At 28.0% G+C, this 17,843-nt stretch overlaps 1 protein-coding gene across 3 annotated transcripts; it reads right to left on the minus strand.

The window, feature by feature from the left end:
* Positions 1-321: 321 nt before the first annotated feature.
* On the minus strand, positions 322-16,543 carry LOC113558419 (E3 ubiquitin-protein ligase XIAP-like). Of its 3 annotated transcripts, none has more exons than XM_026963875.1 (8): positions 16,372-16,543; positions 6,659-6,775; positions 2,742-2,892; positions 2,466-2,562; positions 2,115-2,345; positions 1,398-1,591; positions 1,230-1,312; positions 322-918 (listed from the first exon to the last, which is right to left on the minus strand). In XM_026963875.1, the coding sequence occupies exons 2-8, from the start codon at positions 6,742-6,744 to the stop codon at positions 417-419; spliced, it is 1,344 nt and encodes a 447-aa protein (XP_026819676.1). In that variant the 5' UTR covers positions 6,745-6,775; positions 16,372-16,543; the 3' UTR covers positions 322-416. The 3 variants fall into 3 exon arrangements, with proteins under 3 accessions (XP_026819676.1, XP_026819673.1, XP_026819674.1); XM_026963872.1 differs by having other exon boundaries at positions 2,742-3,294; XM_026963873.1 differs by lacking the exon at positions 16,372-16,543 and adding an exon at positions 9,123-9,228 and having other exon boundaries at positions 2,742-3,294.
* Between the last annotated feature and the right edge of the window lie 1,300 nt (positions 16,544-17,843).

Genomic DNA, 17,843 nt, shown 5'->3' on the forward strand with positions numbered 1-17,843 from the left:
TTACTTAAATGTAATACCTAATCTCTAATCAATAATAATAAAAAAAAAATTACAATTGTATATTATTAAGAAATTATATAAAAGTAAGAAATTACTCTGTTATGTATATTTTAAACCAAAAGATTTTTATTAAAATATATAGTAAAGAGTAATATAAAAATTATAAAACTTAATCTATATAAAATTCAAATATATTTTTAACCCTAAATTTTCTTAAAATACAATACTTAATCTGTAATCATTATTCTAGTAAAAAAAAATATTATAATTGTTTATTATTGTAAAATTATATAATAAGAAGAAATAACCCTGTACCTGTATTTTAGGCCATAAGATTTCTACTCAAATATATTGTACATGGAAATTATAAACTAGTTGATATTTCGAAATTGTAAATTATGTAAAAAAAAAAAGTATTATGTTAATGATATTTGTATCATACCTATTAATCCAACGTTACATATAGGACACGAATTGTTTAGTGTGAGTGTGCATTCACTACAAGAGTATATATGTCTACATGGTACATAGGCTACCAAATCATTTTTTTGACACACCTTACAAAGTGATTGATCTATTTCAGGATTTTCAACATAATTAGTGTCAGTTTTCAGGTAATCATTTACTCTTTTGATATTTTTATCTGTTTTTACTATGAACACCCTCAAAAAAACAGTTTCATTATCAAAAAGCAGGGTACATGCGGGGCAATCTTTAAGTGTTAGAGCACATTGAATACAGGCAATTACGTGACCACAAGGAATGATAAGCACACTAATTATATCTTTAGCACAAATTTTGCAAAGTAAAATTGGCTCAGTTGTATTGTTAATTGTTACTGTAGTTAACAATCGCTCAGTCAATGGTTGTCTCCTTATCTTTTTAGAGGATTGAACTTCAGAAAAAGATTCGTCTTCACTAAAAAATAAAATATAAAGTATTAAGGAAAAATAATTATTTTTTTTTCATTAAAAGTGGGCAAATTATAACACCAGTGTGATATAATATTAAAATCATAAATGTTTATTATTACAGTCTTAACATGTAAACACTAAACAGAAAGAATAGAAGAACTAAAAAATAAAATCCTTCACAAAAGAATTGCAATAATAATAATAAGGCTGATTAAAAATTTATATGTAATGAAATTAAGTATTAAAAATCTGTAAAATATTTACTATTTAGTATAAGCTTATTAATTATTTAAATTTTAAAGAAAAAATACAAACCTATCTGAATAATTGGGTGCAGAAAGTATTTCATTGAACGAATTTTCATCATACTTAATATTGATCAATTGTTCAAAAAAATTCTGTAAAATCATAGATACATCAAGAAAATTTTCAAATCATCTTAAAAGTTATTAAAGAAATATTTATCCAAAAATAAATTGTTACCGTTTTACAGTAACTTTGAATATGTTGATAATCATTATACACTTGGTGAACATAATATTTGCCCTTGCATAAGGCCATATAGTAGCAATCCTTTGTGATGATTGCATGTGTAGTCCAGGGTTTGACTGATTTTCCCCAGTATAATACACGTTTTCCACAGCAAAAACACATTGTTTCCTCTGTTTTTCCATCACCTAATTTGGAACAATAATTTAAAGAAAAACATTAAGATTAATTTAAGATTATACGAACACATACTTGTGTTATCTACGTCTTACTAATACAAAGCAATAAGCATATCAAAATGTACGTTCAACTATTGCAATGTTGTATTAGTACCTTAAATATTAGAGTGAATCGACTTATTTGGCCTAATATATGAAACTTAATAATGTAAAAGCATTAGTTATGTTCTTTTGTTTGATTTTTATAATAATTTTAATTTTTAAATTAAATATTATTAATATTTATAAATAATTAAAAGTTATGAGCCATAATTCATTAAAAAATTAATGAAAGAACATACATATTTAATGCTCTCAACTTTAATTTTTGAAGTTTGTCAATTTACTCTATTAGAGAAGCTAATCACATAGAATTGTAATTATTAAAGGTACATTTTGGTACCTAAATTATTAATAAGACAAAGATAATATTTTCAAATATGATGTCCTCTTAATTATAAATAAAAAATATTTCTAACAACAAAGCTTATACCTATATAATAAAATCCAGCTTCACACAACTTATTGATATTTTCTGGTGACATTACATTACATCTTTCAAATGTTTTTCTACGTTTTTCAACGGAATTCAATTCTTGGCCGCCATATATCCATTCTGTTTCACGAAGGTAAATACCGGTAGAACGTATAAATTTCATAAATTTATTTTTTTCTTTACTAGTAGAATCACTTCCACAGTTAGTAAGTCCACATACATTAATTACTGTAATTAAATATGTTAATATTATTAAAATTATAATAAATAAAAATAATACTTAATAAAAAAATTAAAAACAATATTTTGTTTTATATTATATATACTATAATATTTGTTAAACTATACCTCTGTTATATTTAATGAATTTACTGACTGGATGATCAGGATCTGACATGTCTTTAGATACATGAATTGCAGGGACAACGCATAAATCCGTAATTGGCTGTAAAAAACAATTTTTAAGTAATTTATTTTAGGTACGAGTTACCATAAAAAAAAATTTATTTTCTCGACTGCTATAGTTTAAATACTATTATAAGCCTACATGTGGTACTTTCAACCATATTATCTTGCAAGTCATGGACGTCGATAAAAATGATAACAAATGAGAAACCGACTTACGCTGTCTTGATTTGGTAGCCTCTCGGTACACCGCCCCGTGTGCAGGTATACCAATCGTCTTATCGCTATGTTTTCCTCTATTATTTTTTTGACCGGCAAGACCGGCCGCTGATTCCTCTCGGTACGTGGAACTGCTTTAAATCTTGAAGACCTAAATGCCGAATATTTACGATAGACCGATATGTTCGGGAACGGAGCCAAAGAAAAATCAAGGTTTTGAGCCAAGGGAGGATTGGAGTTTTGAGTCGAGGGAGTATCGGAGTTTTGAGCCGAGGGAGTATCGGAGTTTTGAGCCAAGGAAGTATCGGAGTTTTGGACCAAGGGAGTATCGGAGTTTTGGACCGAGGAAGTATCGGAGTTTTGGACCGAAGGAGTATCGGAGTTTTGGACCGAGGGAGTATCGGAGTTTTGGACAAAGGAAAGATCGGAATTTGGCAACAAGTCGGATTCGAGCAATTGTTCCGAGTTTGATGGTTTTTTTATTAATCCTACTTTTAACATCTTCCGGCGGATCGACATAGTATTATCACTAACACGAGCTACTAAACTGTATCTAAAAGAAATAGAGTCTATAACAGTAAAATATGATTGAATTACGTTCGGCGGCGGGCGAATGAAAGTATGAACAACGAGATGTCAGTCGGCACTACGGGAGTGGAAGCAAGCGTGTGGTGGACAGACGAACTAAGGACGGTGAGTGATGCTATGGGCCGACGACGGCAAACGATCGATTCAACAAGCGGTGAAAACTAGAGAGGGGACGAATATGACCGAGGTCACACGAATCGGAGCCTGATGTCGGACGCACACGCAGGCGCGTGACCATTATATGTTCACCATTATTTTCAACATGATACAGAGTGATTCATTAAACATGCTCACTCAATTTTCATTCCTTGATAGGTCTTGATGCAGTTATTTAAAATTTAATTTTTGTATATACTGAAAGATCTAATTTTCAAATACTTAAGATTTTTTTAAACTATTTAGACTGTTGTTGTTTAAATTTATAATTGTTTACTTTAAATTATTTAGCAGTTTTTTATTTTTAAAGTTGAAATTCGTTCGAATAGTTTCTGAGTTATTTGGTGAAGCACCCTGTATTATTATATAGTCATTTATGATATGCACCCGGCCTCTGGCATCTGTTATATGGGGTGGTAATATCTGGGGTCTGGGAACGTTGGAATGCCGGATTTTTGTTGTCGGGTTGTTTACGACACGCTGGCTGATTTACTATAGCGTGGATAAATATTAACAAGTGCTGCCACACGTATACTCTGTGCTAGCAGTTAGGAGTGTTAAAATATTGTACGATTACACTGCTTTGAATGTATCAAACCATTATATTCCTGATTTTACTATTCATTATTATAATTATATCATTAAAACCCCAGACCCCAATCATTTTAATTTAAATTAATAATTTAGACATGACATCCTATCAGAGCTAAGCACATTCACACCAGCCGCGAACTTTAAAATTTTATTTTGGACTTTAAGTAATTTTATTATTTTCATATAAATTAGATATACAGGTTTTTCTAAATTTAAAGTGACAATATATTTCAGTATGAAATATTTAGATTAAAGTAAAATAGCCACGAGAAAATGATTTCAAAGTTAATTTTTTTATTTATTAAAAAGAAAAAAAATTGGGGTTACTTTTACTTATAACGGTATTTTAGTATTTGACTTACGAGAGTAATACCATACCATAACCATAAGTTCAAAATATGTTTAACATATATATATAACAATTATGTAACATATATGTATATTGCATATTATATAAAATAAGGTTATGTGATCTACATTACAGACACAATACGATTAACTACTGTGTGCTGACGATACAATGATATATTCACACACTGTGAATTATAAGAGCATGTTTACGCGCATGTATTGTTTGTATCTTATGAACATACAACATAACCAAATTTACTTATTATCAAACTTTAAAACGAGAAAATTATCTGTTATCTATCATCGATTTTTTTATAATATATTAATTTATAAGCGTTTTTTTATTTTAGTATTGTTAATAATCAACCCCCGCGTGTGTACAACTTTTTTATTTTTTAAGTTATTGCACTAATACTCAACTTCTAAGTATAAATAAATACCTATGTTTTTAAGTTATTTATATCCAAAAATGAGTAAATAAAATGTAGTTATTAAAATAATCAGTATAAAATCTAAATGGATATCTAGCTATTAGGATAAAATATAGGATTGTATTAAGAGATAACATATAAAATATAAATTATAAAATAACTTATCGCTTCTTTTAATTTAACTGATTTTAAGTTATATATAACTGCTTAGAATTTAAAAAGTTGGTAATAGTCACAAATGCTATTGTACAAGACATAGATATAATGGTTCCTTTAAGGAGTGTAAGGAAAATTATTATTATTTATTTTTAATGATAATAATATTACATTATGTACATACTCATACTCGTACTTTGTTAATCGATTATGGTTGTACGTCGTAATACTATGTCGATCAGTCGATCAATCAGCTACATATTATATACATAATACATGTATGATGTATATAAATATATTAATGTGTAATGAAAAAAGTTTTTTGTAGTTTCATGATTGTCAACCCTTATGATTTGATAGATGGGCATCCCTTCATAATAATTATATATAATTCATATCCATTCACGTATCTTCCAACGATCACTACCTAAGGTACGCAACAACGCGGCGACCGATCTCTGTTTTAGAGTTGTATAGCGGTCCCTTTTAAATAACTTACCCTCCCATAAAACCAATTCCATTTGAAAAAATACAAAGCAAACGCACCCTTTATATATAATGGTAGTCTTTAACAAAGAATTTTGTTCAAATACCAGATTTAACTGAAGGTCACGTTTTCCTCTTTTATTAATACAGCTGCACTCATTTAATATATATAAAAGCGAAAAACATATGACAATGTACATGCGCGCGTCCCAAAGTGTTGTGACCAATATCTACTATTAAAAGTTACAATGATATAAAATTTTGTAAAAACACAATTGTTCTATGTGGTAGGTAGAAAACATATTATCAATATAAGTATCTATATAAATTTATACCTAGTAAGTAGCATGGGTAATAAAATTAATATCTTATTAAAAGAATATTTATATTTACCTAAATAGGTACTAAGTACATATTATATAGTTACTTATAGTTATATAATATTATCAATCGGTATTAAGTTTTTAGAAATATTGGTATTTATTTATTAATAGATCAAACCATCATCGCATATTCGAATCATCTCACCATACAAAATTCATTACTCCACCTTACGTATTTAATTAAAAATTTGAAATTTCGTACTTTTAATTATAGAATTAAGACTATTTAATTTTGGAAAGCCCCTACCTACACGTTTTTACGATGCAACACCAAAATTCAATATCATTTTTTTTTTTGAAATATGAAAAATAAATTTATGACCGCCAATTAATTTTAATGCCGATATTGTTCCCGAAATAAAAATGTTATAAGTAGGGGCTATATTATAATGGTTAGCTATGTATGCATTATAATTTATCGATTTTAATATTGATTCGGGTAAAAGGTGTTCGGGAAAAAGTTCATTCGGGGATTTTGATTCGGAAAAATATCGGTAACCACCTGAGGCAGGTAACCTGATTAATTTATAAACGTGGTATAATTTTTTTTCTTCACACATAGTTTATGTACTTTATAGTTTACATTAAAGATATTTATATTAAATATGAATACACTGTACTTATAAATTCTTATAATAAATATTATTTTTCTATAGTTTAAATGATTTTAAAACTTTTTATAATATACTTAGAATATCTAAATATCATATATATATATACTATATTACAGAAGCTACTAGCTAGAATATTATAAAGTGGTGGTTTTACTTACCCATATAGCCATATATATATATACATGTGAACAAGTATTCTACACTGCTGGTTGACCTTCACAGTACCATATTGTAAGTGTAACATTCATGTGACTTCAAGATAATTCATTATACTCCTATTAAATTACACACAAGATGAGTTTCTAATAAAAAAAAAGAAACGACTTATACAAGAATTTGTACCTATAATATAATATTATATTATATTATATAATATTACCCTATAATCAAATTACTAAATTAAACTAAAAGAAAAATCCTCAAAAAAAATAATAACTATGAATAAAGACCTGTGTGACACTGCTAACGATTTATTACAGATATATATTATATATTTTTTTATTATAATTATATCATGATTATTAAATATATTATTATTTTTAAATTTATTGATTAATATTTTAATTCGGTATAGAAAATATGTAGTTAATGAGAGGCAGGTTATTCTATTGGGAAATCGGGTATCTTCTCAGTAGGCCGGCTGTAACTGCTCATGCATCGTGGCCATTTTGTAAATTATCATATTAACTCCGCATACAAGCTTTTGTTTTTAACGCTGTTACCCCGCGTCTCCGCACATATTTTATTTTTATTGTTTAAATACAAAATACAAAATACAATATATTTTATTTAAGTTAAATACAGCTGATTATCTAATATTAATAATAATAATAAATTAATAATTAATGCATAGGTACAACAAAAATCGTCATTGTCGCGGTATAAAATGTATAGCGCCAAGGCCATAACTGAGAGTCCAACATTTTTTTTTAATATAAATAGTAAATACTGACATTTTATAGTCAATAAACTATATTTACCAGTAATATGTGGATACTTTTAAAAATTTCGAGGGGAGTCTGGACCGCTTGGACCCCTCACAGATACGGGCATGTGCAGCGCTTTATTAATTTTATGGCATGCGGACTTTTGGTGTTGAAAATATTTTTAGAATGCGGCACGTTAATTTTTTCAACCGTGCGGAAATATGGTGCATACGGAGCTACAGATTCACAAAATATTTTTATTCTTGTGGAGCTATGGTGCGTCCATATTTTATAAACATAAAGACAATTTCAAATGAAACGTTTTTGGCAAATATTAATTCAACCTATTATTCTTTGATTAAACAGAAATTATATTATATTATTTAGGTTTGTCCCCAGTTCACTGATATCCGGTTTTTGATAGAAAATATTAGCTACATGCTTTTTAGTATAGTAATACTTATCCAGCTATATAAGCCATAAGGTACCATTTACTATCTAGTAGTCTTTACTCTCTACTATATTATCATTAGGGTTAGGTCACGCCTGTCACACGATTATTGACATCGAACAATACCTATTTTAGACATAATATATAGGTATATATATACAGAATATAATTAACGTAAAAGTCCATTGGCCACTGTATAGTTAAAATAAAAATTATGATTTTAGTTTGTAGTAATATTTCATTACAATACTACATACACTTGCGTAAGAACATACAGTACAACATTATACATAATTATATAACATACAAATATACAACATACATATAATATATATATATATTACATTTATATTTTTTATTTAATTTTTTCCATCGTTATGAAATGGTTCAAAATTAAGAAAAATTAGTACTTGTAGTGAACAATTAATAATTATACACATGTGAGAGACCGAAATAATGAAGAAAATGAGTACATACATTTTTCAGGTTCAGATAAAACGAAATTATTTTGATTGAGTATAGTCCATACAATAAAATACCATATCCGCTTATAATTTTTATAATTATATCTAATATTATTATTGAATTATAAAGTATATATAAAATGGTAATTTTTTTTTATATATATAAATATTGCGTGTTCATATTATATTGAGTGTCAGCGAATTGGGAAAACACCTTTATCTAAAATACCTATATTAATAAATTATTATATTATCATAATGTTATTTTTTTCCGGTATAGGATGTATTCAAAAAACTAATAAAGTAATATCCAGTGGCTTCGGATTGTATCATACACCATAAATCTAGGACACATAGGGGCCACACCAGGCTACATGAACGACCTTTTTACCTATTCTGTATTTCTTTAATAAAATGTATCTTTCTTTGTTAGCACGACGGTTTGTGAATAAAGTAGGTAGAATAATTAAGTTAAAAACAAAAATAGTTTCATAAAACTAATATACCACATTTAAGAAGACGTCATGACATACCCCCATATTGTGTTATCTTCGTCTTACAAACGTAAATAAGCTTAAATATTTGAGTGAAATGTTCTTATAGTCAAACTTCAATTTTGAAAACATCTGTGTTCTCTCGTCGACTTTTTACGGTATTTTAATTTTTAATTGAAGAGTGAGTATTTAAAATATTTATTACATACACCTTTTGACATCAAAGAATTACGGTTCGATATCTTATCTAAGTACAAATTTCAATTTTGAGTTGTCGATAATATTACCTATTATACGCGTTCGCTTTTCGACTACATTACTTTCGTGTTGGCTGTTTGAGTTCAATGTATTCGTTAGTTGAATAATAAAATATTATTAATTATTAAATTCACTCTAAAAAAACATCAAAATTTCGTCTTTAGTTTTAAGAATTTTCAAATCAAAATATAGTTGATAATGCCACAAAACAAATGAATCGTGTTTCTAGAGATATTGGAGTTTTAACTCAATTAAAATTTAAAAAAAAAACATAATTGAAAAATCCGGTATTGAATGCTGTAATGTCGATAAGGAATATAAAACTACTATAATTAAACAAACCTACAAAAAATAATTTAGAAATCGACTACAATCAGACACGACTAATGTGTTTGAAATATGCATCATTAATTTCCGTTGATGTAGATAGGTCATTATAAAGTCGATATAAAGTAATGTTAAGATTAAATCGCCGTCATTTTAAATTAGAAAACTTCAAATTAGGTAAACATGTTATTTCTAACTGTTTTTATTTAGATGATTCAGAATAAAAAATGTCTTATTTGTATTTATTAGATAATAAACAAATAAAGGTATATTTATAAATTTTTACTTTTATACTAAATTACATTTTGTATAATAACAATATATAATATTAAAAATATAATCTAATAATATAAATATATATAATAATAATTCTCTATAAGACCAAAAATATAAACTATAAAAGCATTAAGTTTTACGTTATCCTTATTTGTTCTTATTTTGTTTCTTTTACTTATAAATATATAAATATAATTTATAAAACGGTTTAGATATAGGTATAAATTATATAATGTACCTAACATAATAAATAAGATGAACTATGTATTTTGCTCGATCCAGTCAAACTTTTTATCGATAGTTGGATAATAAAATGCGTCATATTTGCTTTATATTTTTCTGTGGTCTTTTTTATCAGACAATATTTATTTTTTTGGGTTTTTAAAAAATACTTAAAGATAATAATGTGTTCGGTATAACTGGTATAAATATTTCCAACAACAATATTATATCTTTTTAACAAACATCACAACAATACAGACCTACAGCGTCGATATTTTTCAAAAGAAATCGCACAATAAGCGGTCACTTTGTACGGTCCATACTCCATTGTTTAAATTTCATAACACGGACACTTTGTACGGTCAGATAAAATTTCGGATCACAGAACGCGGACACTTTGTACTATTATACACATAAAGTACATATTAATGTATATAGTAATATAGCTAAGCGTTATGTGTATATAATTTAAATTATTAAAATGTAAAAATTAAATATGAAAAGTAAATTTATTAAAAACGTGTACAATATAAACATATGTCAAAAACGAGAAATAATATTAAAACCAACATATATAATATATGGAATTTGAAAATTCAAAATTATTTATCTGTTTCGATGCTGGTTACATAAAGATAAAAGCTTATTATTTTCACCGGAATTAGATTTTTGTTTCTTTATTATGTAGCCTATTGACACATTCGTCCAATTGTATTGCCCACAATACTGTCCAAAAACTCGGAAAATGTATAAGATACTTAGATTTACCAAATAATATTTAAACTTAATAACAATTTTAATAAAATTGTATATAATATATACATATGTATATAATAGTACAATGTGTCCGCGTTGTGCACTTTTGATGCACGACCGTACAAAGTGACCTAGAACCGTTTGAATTGCAATCCCCCACACATAATCAGTGGCGCGGTGAACAATTATTATTATGGCGCACAACATATATTTCAGTAACCCATTTCTTTCTCAAGGACACGTCCATGTTCGACAGAAATGGAAATAAACTATAAAAACTGATACAAAGATCTAAGTTCTAAGTACCTGCCTACTTATATTTCACTAACTCCTACCGGGGAATATTGAATCCTAAATGGCGTTTCCCTATTTTATGTTACAATTGACTTGGTTTACAGGAAATCGCAATTAACCAGTTTTAGGCATCGTCAAGCCGCGCCATCCTATAGTCAATAATACATTATATTAATAATATAATATGCACCTAATAGATGGAAAAAAGGCGATATAGTGTACGCGCGTGATGAACAGTGACAGAGACGCGCGCCCGAGTGCCGCAGCGGATAACCATCTGTATTTAATATTTCGTTCTGTACAGGCCGAAAAATATCAAAAACGTGTTTATAATCGCATTTCGAACATAATATGGAGGAAGGTCGTTAGGGCGGCATCGAAAGCGGTCTTTGTATTTCGAACCCGCAGAGCGTCAGCGTAGGCCGGCATGTTGTCCGCCGCATAATATATTATTACACAGATTTTGGGATCGATCACTTGTCCACATCCCACCCCTCGTGTACGCCTCGGCGCCCCCGCCGACCCTATTGCGTTCACACCCGGCTGTCAGGATGATAGCGGCGGCGACGTCGTGACGGGCGTGTGTTTGTTCGTGTGCACCGTGTACCGAAACACGATCATACGACGGCGGGGTACGGCGTCAGTCTGGCGCACATGACTCATCGCCGTTCGATGTACACACAAGCCGTCCGCGGGTGAAACCATTTTATATTCGATGAAACCGATAAAGAAACAACGTCGTAGTTGGTATTTTATAATCTGCTTTATGCAGCTGCTCCGGTGTAACGTGGCGGTGGCTGTAACGTTGGTACGCCTTTTTTTTCGTTTTCAGTAACTCGCATACTATATAGACATATGGTTATACTAAGATACGTTTTATAACGCATACATAGCTTACACGTTAATAGGATGGATACACCTATAATGGCTATAATTACAATAATAATCGTAATCACGTATAATATCGATATATATATATAATTATATTACACACGACAATAAATAACTATCCCGTATAGGTGCTTGCTTACAGCGAAGTTATATAATAATATGGTATTATATACATTTCACCTATACCGTCATACTTCTAATATTATGCTTAAATACACGAGCGGTGGTGGGGGTGGGGTGGGGTGGGGTCGAGTTTATAATACACTTTTGTACATAGCGTATGAATTCTTACAATATATTTTTATGAAAAACGCCAATTTAAAAATATAATCTTTATATTCAATAGAGGGATGTATTATTTTGGATCCGTCCAGTCCATTCACTGGATGAGTCGTGTATATTTAATGTTATAATATACATTGTACATATCCTGCTGTAGACATAATAATGGAGAAAACACGTATAATAAATCGGAATGTTACGAGTTTAAATTATAATACGTGATGATACCAGTGACTATAATAATAATTAACACCTATGGAGTAAAAACGATATAAATAACAGTGTTCCTAATCTTTATGAGACTTTTTTATAAACCATGCTTTTATAGATTAAAATCCGACCAGTTTATAACCAAATAAAACGAGTATATTTGAATAACGTTTTCCCCTATTTTTTTAACGAAAAAGTAGACAGACAACGACTGCCGGATATACGAGGTGTACAAAGTACAAATACCTATATCAATGGCATACTTAAATTGTGAAAACATCTGTGTTCTCTCGTCGACTTTTTACAGTATTTTAATTTTTAAGTGAAGTGTGAGTATTTAAAATATTAGATAAAAAAAAACAATTGTCCTTTTGACATCAAACGATTACGGTTCGATATCTTATCTGAACACAAATTTCAATTTTGAGTTGCTGGTAGTATTACTTATTATACGCGTTCGCTTTTCGACCACATTAATCTCGTGTTGTGTCTGTTTTGATTGTATTCGTTAGTTGAATATTATAATATTATTAACAATTAAATTCTTTCTAAAATATAGTTGATAATGCCACAAAACAAATGAATCGTGTTTCAAGAGATATTGGAGTTCAAAGATCAAAAATCCAGTATTGAACGCTGTAATGTCGATAAGGAATATAAAACTACTATGAAACAAACCCACAAAAAATAATTTAAAAATCGAATACAATCAGACACAATTAATGTGTTTGAAACCATCATTAACTTCCGTTGGTGTAGAGAGGTCATTATAAAGTCGATATAAAGCAAAGTTAAGATTAAATCGCCGTAATTTTAAATTAGAAAACTCCAAACTAGGTATACATGTTGTTTCTACATGTTTTTATTTAGATGATTCAGAATAAAAAATGTCTTATTTGTATTCATTAAATAATAAACTAATATAGGTATATTTATAAATTTTTACTTTTATACTAAATTAAATTTTGTTTATACTTGGCAACTGGTAGATTTCTCTAAACACCTAAACTCTATTGTTATATTTTATGTTCATAGTTGAGTATTTTTCTGTATTATTATTGTATTTTTAATAACTCAATCGTCAAATTAGCACTGTTGCCACTGTATCTATAGGGTTCACGAATAAATGGAGTCTACAAAATGTCCAATAGTTTGTTTATTTATTAATTCATTATATTTAATTAAACTTTATTTGTTTAATTATCTAAAATCTAAAAAGTAGGAATACAATCATAAATCTATATTCTATAATATTTAGTATACATAATGTTATAATCGAGACTCGTCGCGTAATATATATATATATAGTATATAGTATATGTATATATAGTTTTTATTCCAAATGTAAAAAGTTTTTATTAATTGTAATAATATTATTGGGTAAAACATTGAATAATTTAATTCCTTTATTTAAATAAAACTGTTTCATAAAGTTATAGTATTCTATTTAATGAGTTTAAGATTATTATTACGCATTCATGTCTTGCATTATAATATATATTAAATGCTTCTTAGTCTGTTTTATCTATAAGTATTTTTATATCGACGCTTGGGTAATCATATTATAATTAATTTATAAATATTATTTTAAGTATTAAAATTGAGGTTTCAGTTTTTTCATTATCTAAATAGTCATTTTTCATATTACTCTAATTAAAATTCGATGAGTTATCATTAATCGTTGCATTTTTATAAGCAAAAATCCATGTAGTTAATAGTAATACCAAAATATGTTAGTACAGATTAAACTAATACAAAATATCTGAAATATTTGTAAACTATTTAAAAATGTAAAAATATTTCCTTAATCGCACTATTAACATATATTTATGTGCTATCGAATACTACTCCTAATTAGATACTCTAATAATATCATTCATACAATAATATAAATGGCATACTGTTTTAGGCCGGTGCAATTCCGCCGCGTATTCCGCGTCGTTTTCCGACGGACTAGCTATATACAAGGCGTGCCCGACGAGCGTATTCCGACGCGCATAGTATACAATATATCTATATAAATTGTGGTATAAACGCGACGTTTTCCGTCACCGGTATAGCCCATCCTAATTTAAAACAATGTAAAATTAGGAGTTTGCATTTTTATTATTCCCGCGTTCGTTCGCCAAAACGCAAGCCGACCGGCGTTTTCCGCCGTGGACGAAAACGCCACGTAGGTATTACATACATCGTGTATAGCTATTCCGAAGACAATGAATCTTGAATTCGACAGAAAACGCCGCGAAATACGCCGTCTATAGCCCGGCCTTAGACGTGTGTAGTTTAATTTATGTATGTTCTGGTTTATTAATTTTTGTTATACAGAAAGGAATAAAAACGGATTTACTTTTAATTAACAATAATAATAATAATTCAATTTAATTGAAAAAATATTTTATTTTTATTAAAATGTATATGTATGTATTGTATACATTATACATAAAATAGAATAAAAATAATACATGTTGGATAGTAATAATAAATGTTGACGTTCAGTTTTCAGAAGCATACTGATAAATTCAAATTAACGATAAAAACATTTGATATCTTTTGTATAATATATTAAAATAGACTAATATTTTGGAGAATTTCTCATTGCATGGATTTAATTAAATAGTATTACATGGTGTCCAAAAAATAACGCTTTTTTAAATTAACTAAAAAAACATTTTATTTCCCAAACACAAAAAAAAGATTTATCTACAAAATTTAGATAGAACATCAGGCATTCAGGCGGAATCATTACAGAAAAATATCGAGCGGAATCCATAGCTGGCGGAATTGAAATGAAAACGGCGGAGTCGATAAAACCTCTAAAATATCTCGACCGAATTAGCCGATTAACAAGTCCCTAGAAATGACATAAATAATATCATTTTTATGCAGAGATAGTTTTATGTATTTTAACTGTTTTGTCTTCGTTTTTATTTTTTACAGATGTCCATGGAAGTCGATAGTCCATCATTATTCATTCCACCAATAACGAACTTTTTAAACATAACAATTTTCAATTAAATTTATGATTATTTAAGCAACTTAAAGAAAACACTATTAAAGTAAAAGTTAAAAAGCGAAAATTAAAAAAAATCAGTATAAAATAAGTTATAAGTAGTATATAATAGTTTTTAATTAGTATTTAAGTTTTTGTTGAACGATCATAAATAAGAAAATACCTATAAATGTATCTAAATGTTTCTATAAATATATATCCTACATTCCTACCTACCAACCTACCTAGTACCTACATATTTTTTTAAAATCTTTTTCTGTGTGTTTGTAATTTAAAAGTAATTTCCAATCTAATGGTATTAAATATATTTTATTTTTAACTGATGTCAACAGTAACCTGTTTTTCCATCTTTAGACTCTCTGGAAATTAGGGTAGACATCGATTTTACATAGCTACAATAAATAACATAAAATATATTAACATACCATTTTATATCTAATTATAAGATTGAAAATATTATTTTTTACTAACTTGCATCAACTATATTAAAAAAATATATAATTTCGACAACATGAATATTTTGTGGTTTAGAAATATCTAAATATTGTTTTTTATACTATAGATGATATAAACATTATAATATTATACCTATTTATATAGCATAGGGATACAATATTATAATATTTATGTAACTATATAAGATGTGTATAAGATATATTTTAATACTATAATATTTTATGTTATTCATATTTCATATACAAATAAACACGGCCAAGTACTAAGTAGCTTGGTAGATACCGTAAAATTCTAAGTATAGATTTTGCAATATTGCATGAAGACTATAGCTTCTGAAAAATCTCAAGTTCACTGTGTCACTAAGAGGTCGTTGTAATGGATGTGTTAAATTTAAGTTCAATGATATAATATTATTACTTTAAAATTTTAAATTAAGATTTTAATTAAGATTAAAAATAAATAAAATAAGTTTGATAAAAAATGTCTTTAATTTACATATTATGTGTATATAATTTATTTGCAATATGTAATAAATTTAATTTAAAAAAACATACTTGATAGTTGATACACCGTAGTTCAACAGTACAGCACTGGGCCCTGTATCGAAAAACACTATTTCTGAAAAATTACACTTGGGTGTACTTTTTTTGGTAGTCGCCAATCGGTTTCCATAGTTTATATAGGTAAGACCTATATATAGGTCCTTTCATATAGGTCTTACCTATATGAAATACGGAAACCGACTGGCGACTACCAAGAAACGTAGGTATAGTGTATATGTACTAAATACTAATATAAAGATAAACTTTAGTTTAATCTCTATTCTGTGTAGACATTATAAATAAAGTTGGGTATCTGCCGTCATATTATTAGTTAAATAGTCGGGAAACCCGATCGTTTGTGGTAATCATTATTATAGCCGTTCCTCGTTCATGCCCGCATACCCCATAACCATATGGCTATGCGTTTCATACACGCAAAAATAAAATATCTATATTGGTATATAATATAAATGTAAAAGTAGTAAACAATTAAAAATAAACATTATCAATCCAAGCAATCCAATATGTAAATTTTGTACATTACACATAAACGCTTTATTTTTGTTTTAAAAAAACAAATAAAATCCAATAATATAATAATCATTTTTACTTTAAAATGTTTAATTATATTGCAATAAATTGTAATACCGAATAATGATTATTTAATTATGTTAAGTATAAAGGTTATTTTTATAATTTATTATTTTAAACGAATAAAAAAGTATTAAATACACAATATATTAAAGGGGAACTGGGTACTAATATATACGTTTTTATAACAACCTCAAACAAAATTCTTTAAGTTTCAGAATAATGGTCAAATAATAATAGTAATGTTTTTAGTTATTATTCGAATGGGTAGAAATTCATGAAAATATTCATGGTCCGTTGTGTATTCTGCGGCGTAGTTACAATGACACAATAATGTACGACGCACGCACACAGTCGGGACTACAGCTGAAAGCGGCGGTAAACTAAACGATTTTTGAGAAGGGCGTCACTTGCAGCTGCTGGTACCTAAAAGCCATAAAATAACCATTTGAATTCCAGATGAGAAAAGATAACCTGTGCCTGATTCAGTACATATATATTCAATTATTTATAAAACATGTGATACAAAGAAGTAAGAATACTCAAGATCATACGGTCATCCATTATAATTTATTACAAACAACCCTCGCCGAAGCGTAATGGCTTTATGTATAAAATGTAAATGAAGTCCATCTTGTTGTGTACTAAAGGAATTCCAACCCGAGATTGGTGATTTTACTACACTACAGTTTACTTATACGTGACAGTAACGAATGCAGTGTATAATAATATATAGTGATTGAAATACCTATAGTTTTCAACGAATAAAAAAAACCTTACAGTGGTTTTTACGTTAGATTTTTTATGATATTTTAATTTTTATAAACAAGATACTAACATTTTTTAATTTTTAACTTTTACATTATTAAATGTATAATAAATAATTATTAGAA

This window comes from Rhopalosiphum maidis, chromosome 3, assembly GCF_003676215.2.
Source record: "Rhopalosiphum maidis isolate BTI-1 chromosome 3, ASM367621v3, whole genome shotgun sequence".
NCBI lineage: Eukaryota > Metazoa > Arthropoda > Insecta > Hemiptera > Aphididae > Rhopalosiphum > Rhopalosiphum maidis.